This window comes from Pyrus communis, chromosome 4, assembly GCF_963583255.1.
Source record: "Pyrus communis chromosome 4, drPyrComm1.1, whole genome shotgun sequence".
In the NCBI taxonomy this organism is placed as follows: Eukaryota; Viridiplantae; Streptophyta; class Magnoliopsida; order Rosales; family Rosaceae; genus Pyrus; species Pyrus communis.
This window is the reverse complement of record NC_084806.1, coordinates 12,399,209-12,405,470: the sequence shown is the minus strand read 5'-3', so window position 1 is coordinate 12,405,470 and position 6,262 is coordinate 12,399,209. Positions and strand designations below refer to the sequence as shown.

General features: G+C 37.4%; 1 protein-coding gene across 1 annotated transcript; it reads right to left on the bottom strand.

Annotated features, from left to right (window-relative positions):
* Positions 1–2,413: 2,413 nt before the first annotated feature.
* LOC137730932 (probable serine/threonine-protein kinase WNK9) lies at positions 2,414–5,883 on the bottom strand. The gene is made up of 7 exons (XM_068469943.1): positions 5,562–5,883; positions 5,403–5,440; positions 4,925–5,152; positions 4,607–4,827; positions 4,298–4,455; positions 3,775–4,213; positions 2,414–3,677 (listed from the first exon to the last, which is right to left on the bottom strand). Exons 1-7 carry the CDS (start codon positions 5,634–5,636, stop codon positions 2,620–2,622), a joined length of 2,217 nt encoding a protein of 738 aa, XP_068326044.1. The 5' UTR covers positions 5,637–5,883; the 3' UTR covers positions 2,414–2,619.
* Positions 5,884–6,262: the final 379 nt, after the last annotated feature.

The following is a 6,262-nucleotide window of genomic DNA, read 5'->3' as shown; positions in this document are numbered from 1 at the left end:
TGAATTAATCTGTGGTCAGACATCAACTCGTGTGTCTATACGTGACAACTATATCCTATTGGTTAGGCATACAGTTAAACACATAAAAACCCATTATGCACTGAAGAATTATATCAACCAAGTAGGACTAGTTTGATATTGGTCATCCTCACTAGTTTGTCTACTCTTCTTAATCTTAGTTCCAATAAACCTAATTGATTGGTCATCTGTTTTCAAGCCTTTTTCATTAGTTTTCCTAATTATCTAGAAACAAGTTCACAATGATGGCCAGTCACAAAAACATTCGAAACTAGAATAAATTAAGCACAAAGATTAAGAACTAAACATGGCATGTAATCAGATAATAATCAACAAGATACTTCGGGAATAATCATGTCATGGCTTCATCATAAACCTTAGAAAAGTAGTTTAGTTACACATAGTCATAATAAAAATCACAAAAGAAGTCATGGAAAAGATAAAACCCAGAAAAGAATGGTAAGAGCACGCTAAGCTTTTCTCCTTCACTTTCGAAGATTCCTTTGTAATCCCATTCTACCTTTAGATAGCCTAAGGCCCTCTATTTATTCTAGTAAAACCCTCAAAAGTCTGATAAAAACTATCCTAAAAGAAAACAAACTCCTAAATAATAAATGACAAACTAGGAAAGAATCCTTCTTGACTTGGGAAACACGTCTTCTGTCTTGCACGTCCGTTTTGGGGTCGATTTATCTTCTGAAAAATTCTGTAAAAATATGGGAAACGTAGCTTTATCTCTTATCTTTCCAAGCATATATTGCATGCCACTAGAAAAATTTGGGAAAGCCTCCAAATCTTCATTCTCCTACAGCTGCGCAGTTCTTACGGGAAAACTACTTCTGTGGGATTAACTTTGAAAACTGGAACGTTTGGCTTCATGGAAAATTATGAATTTGGACACAACGATATTCAGCCTCTTAGCTTTCTTCTCCAATTGGCCTTGCATCAAAACTCCTCCTGAAAGTCGAACTATCACCAAAAACGTCCGGCATGCGCAGATTAGCTGAAACTGAGAAAAGGAAAGTAATAAGGCTCTTTCATAATCAATTCCTTAACAAGACATAGGATAAATGATATGAAAATGTGATAAATAATGCACCTATCAATGGGCAATAGGTTTCACTTGTCCTAACCTAGTGTACATCCGCCACTGAATACTAGAATCGCACATAGAAAGTTGTTATTATTTTTTATATTCAACCTCAACGTAACTTTGAAATAGTCTTGAATATACTTACAACTAATAATCATTTGGTGTAGTGATACCCGATTCGAAGCAAATCCTCGTTCTCAATTATCATAGTAGAAGTTGACAACTTGGTGAGGCCAAAATTCACATGGCACTGCAGTGACGTCCATGGTATTTAAACCAATCGAGCTATGGTAGACTCTCAACTGGACCATTCTACTTTTGTTCTGTAAAACCACCAACCATCCCAAAGCCGGGAGAGGATACTCTCTGGATCCACTTTGTGGGGATCCTAGGGCATCTTAGCCGTTCATCGTGTATCTTATAGACAATTTTCGCCAGGTACTATTTGTATTTAATTTTAAATAAAAAAATCAAATGATTTCTGACTGCATGATACACGATAAATGGCTAAGATATTCCCTAGGATCCCCACAATTTGGATCCGGATAGGATCCAAATCCCCCAAAGCCGCCCAAAGTGGTATTTTTAGGAGCTTTTACCTTATGTAAAGAAGAAAAAGAAAAGGGAGGTTGGGTTGAGAAAAAGGAAGTAGATCATGAATAACACACCAAATTGTAGTTGTTGCCTGTTGGTACACTGACCTAGTATTCTAAGTTATATATACATTGCTAACTCATTCTCAAGCGGCTTAAGCTTTTGTAATCCAATACCATCATAATGAGTGAGAAGCAGATTACAATTTGTCAAGGTGCTACGTAAACTATTTACATTGCCGGACCATTCCCTTAAGTTTTAAGCTTTTGTGATCTGTATACGTTGTTGGTACATTCTCAGACGGTTCAAGCCCTTGTGATCTATATACATTGTTGACACCTCCCCAAACAGCTTAAGCTCTTGTGGGTACTTGGAGTAAGTATTAGGAATAATTATTAGGAAGCTTGCCTTATTGACGAGAAGAACTTGCGTGTTACGAGGCATATTCATTTTAAAGGCATTCTATGGACCAGAAAGAAATGTCTCAAGTAGTTTACTCCCATCACATATGCAAATACATCATGGAAAGAATAATTTTGGCTGGCAAGTCATTATAACACACACCATCACTGATGCACTGCCATCTGCAGTCATCATAAATCACAGAATCCTCCTCCTTTAACTCTTTATCTCCTTCCTTCTGAGAGACATGAGACAGAAATTCATGGAATCTAGCTTTGTTACTTTCATGTTAGAGAGTAATGTACATAAATTCAACTTTTTTTATTTTATTTTTTATCTGAGAATTGTTTCCATCTGAGAACAAAAACCTACAAGCTGTAAATTACATCTCTGCTTGTACAAATAATATCAATCACAATGCGTTTTTTCGTATCAGTGAAAAGAGACAGCTGCTGGTATTATTTGAGGTTATGGTGTGAACCTGGTGACAGAATTAGAGAAGTTGGCAGGGCTTAAACATCTGTAGCATCAACCGGTAGAGAAGTTGCACGGTGAAGAGAGTGCGGAAGCAACGCACTAGCGTAGAAACTCTTTGCAGTGACGATTTGTTCAGGACTATAAGCCCCATCAAATGCCTCATGATTTTGGGCACCAGGGTTTGCTAAATGTTTCTTTTCGGCATCCACTGGAAAATATGTAAAATGCTTCCCGGAGCAAAACGGTTTCAAGGAAGGTTTTTTGTTTTCTTTGGTCCGCTGGGGCGATGCCAAGGAGATTGAAGCTCCATTTGTTTCCCTGTGCTCTGAGTGGTCTGAATTTGGACTTAGGCTTGAAGCTTTCGGTTTAGCTCCAAGCTGTTGATCCCTAATCTCCCTCAACTGCATTTGATACGTTGCTTTGAGCCATCTTAGTTCTTGACGAAGCTCATTCTCATAATCATCTAACGGATCATTAGTGGCTGAAAGTTTCTCTGAGATAGAATTTCTTGCTTTCGAGCTGCTCTGATTGTCCATGGTTATGATTCTCTCTTCCTTTCCAAAGTTTGTTGCATCCAATGTTTCATGATTTTCATCGCATTGGGTGTCTCTCGAATCTCCTGAACCTTGTGAGCTTAATTCCGGTCCTTCTCTTTGAGCCCAGATATCGGCATAGTGCAAGCCATCAGAATGGTTTGATGTTCTAGGTGCACCTTCTGTAAGACTTTGCTCTGAGCCTTCAACTTGGTAGGTGATTTCTTCGAAACGTCCATGGACAGCAGCTGATCCGTGTTTTGAGCACTGAAGAACTTGGAGGTGATTGACGCCTGGAATATCTGATGATGCATAATCCAAAATGGAACCATATGAAGCACAATTTTGGCAAAAACTTGCATTATTCCAATGGGGAATTTCTTCCATGCCATGTCCCCCAATCCATTCCGGTACCAAGCTAGCAATTTCACCATCAATCATCTCTGCTATTTTTGTAACATCTTGGTCTGTGATATCAAGCTCAGAAACCATCTCTCTTGCAACACTCAATGCCGTGTCATTCTCAGTATCAAAAGGGAAGTAGATGTTTCGGATGCGGCCTGCAGAGAAAAGGAACCTTTAGTTTCATTTCAAAATTTACAGCAAACCACAGAGATGATATTTAGAATACTTGAGAAGTTAGACTGAAACTTTCACCTTCTTTATCTGCAATTCTGAGCCTTAAAAAGATGCCATCGTCTTCTCTCCGCCTCCCTTTGATTGTGAGGTCAACATCTCCCAAATGCTCGTCCTCTTGACAAGCTAAGAGATCAATTTCGCTCAATCTGTAATCAACCGGATTGTAATCCAAATCATTTTCAGTTTCGTAACCAAGATAATTTCCATACCCGTTGCTCAAAGAGCTGTTACTTTGGTGAAGTGCAGAGTGAGGTTGCCTTAAGAGAGGCACTATTTCATACATATCCCTTTGATACTCTATTGGCCTTATATCGTATCCGTACTCATCAACCTGGAGAAAAGGATCTCTCAAAAGCTCCCTAGCAGAAAGCCTACGAGACACGGTCACTAAGCATTTCTCAACAAAACACCGCACCTCAGGATCCTTTACTTTGAATAGGGCTTCTGGTTTTTTCCCCTATATCGAAAATTAAATACATAAATCACTTGAAAGAAACAAAAACCAATCTGGAAAAGTAACTTGAGAGTTTTGAGTTCCTACAGTGACAACTTTCTTATAGATTTGAGCAGGATGAGTGCATTCACTGTATGGATATTCAAAGGTAACCATCTCCAAGATGCACATTCCAAGAGAATAAATGTCAACTAACTCATTGTATTCCTCTTCGTAAACCTCTGGAGCCATGAACTCCGGTGTTCCTGAGCAAGCGGAAAGAAAGCAAAGAAAAAGAGAGAAACAAAACAAAGATGAGTTGATCTGAAAGTGTAAAAACTCCCAACCACCAATTGTCAAGAAATTCTATATATTCTAATCACTGAAAAGACTTTAAGCCAAATAGAAATAACTTACCAACACAACGATCAGCATGGGATTTACGAAGGACAGCGGCGAGGCCAAGATCGCCAATCTTGACCTCACCTTGGTTCCCATTGATGAAAATGTTGTCACACTTGAGATCTCTGTGAATCACAGGAGGGTCATGGCTGTGAAGATAGAGAAGCCCTTGCAAAATCTGCTTACACCAATGCTTCACTGCTCTTATGTTAACTCTCTTGTGTTTTAACCTATACCTACACACAAAAACAATCCAAAAAAATTACCCACATGGAATAATCAACAAAAAATTTATAGACTCAGACAAAAAAGAAGGCTTAAATTGAAACTTACTGTCTGAGAGTACCAGAAGTAAACATCTCAGTAACAAAGTTAATGTTTCTATTGGCAGTATCAACCCAGGAAGAGTAAAATTTCATGATATTGCTGTGTTTCAAGGTTTTGAGCAGATGAATTTCGCGGTATAGCCTCTCGAGATCCTCAGGGTTTCTCAGAAAATCATAAAGCTTTACTTGATTCCATGCCACTTCAATCCCTTCATACTCATCAAAGGCCCTATAACTGCAAAAACCAACACATAAACATGAACAGAAAAACATATTTCTGCATAAAAATTCAAACCTGGGCATTAATTTGAAAAGGGTTTTGAGTTTAACCACATAAAAATTCAAATTTGGGAAATATATTGAGCAGGCTTTCAGATTAAACCACATAAAAACTCAAGTTGGGCATTAATCTGAAAAGGGTTTTGATTAAACCACATAAAAATTCAATGTTGTGCAGTAATATGAAAAGGGTATTGAAACCATACACTGTTTTTGAAGCTCCTTTGCCTAGAACTTCATTGTACTGCAGAAAAAGCAGCAAACTTATAGTCAAAAACTAAACTCTAAACGTACCCAAATAACAAAATTCTAAATTCTAAACGAAAAATGAAAATAAATAAGCGGAAATGAGAACAGGAGCTTACTCTTCCATATCTTCCAGTAGGATCAACCTCTACAAACTCAGAGAAATCCTCTTCAGAAGCAGTAACACTATTCATTCCTTTTTTTGTACTTTTAGCTATTAATTTCTCTATGTTAAATTACTTCTTCACACCATGCATATCAAATGTTTCTTGTTATCTCAATCACTACAGAGTCACAGATATACATACATAGAGAGAGAGAGAGAGAGAGAGAGAGAGAGGAGAAGAAGATGAGTCATCCAATGCTAATGGAGACTGAAATGGTGATGAATATTAATAATAAAATGATGGAGGAAAGAAATTGGAATAATTGTTGTTTATTGTGGAGGGAAAAAGAGGAAAGCAAAGAGCCTTGGAGAGTCCATCAGGAGGAGGACAAAGTTAATCGACAACAGCAACTACCCTTCATTAGGGTGAAATTTGGGCCAGGCCAATCCGAACCCATTCATATTTAATTCGATTTTAAACCTGAATAAGTAAATCTTTTGTAGGGATGTTTTGATATAGGCGCCTCGTTTTAAATGTCATTGACTAAACATCTATTTCTTTTGCAAATTTGATTAAACATTTTCCCTACAATTTTGGTACTTTAATTTTATTTCATTAGAAGTCTATTCACTTTAGCATTCCATTTTTTCTTCCTATTTTTATGCATATCTTATTATGATGATTTAAGATTTTTTATTAAAATATTTATTTTA

Bases quoted from the DNA above. Each gene is read 5' to 3' on its own strand.
- LOC137730932 (XM_068469943.1), bottom strand. From the start codon at position 5,636: ATGAATAGTGTTACTGCTTCTGAAGAGGATTTCTCTGAGTTTGTAGAG. The intron at 5,153-5,402 runs GTATGGTTTCAA...TGGTTTTTGCAG, and splicing joins AAAGGAGCTTCAAAAACAGT to TTATAGGGCCTTTGATGAGT. The intron at 4,214-4,297 runs GTAGGAACTCAA...TTTTCGATATAG, and splicing joins TCTATAAGAAAGTTGTCACT to GGGAAAAAACCAGAAGCCCT.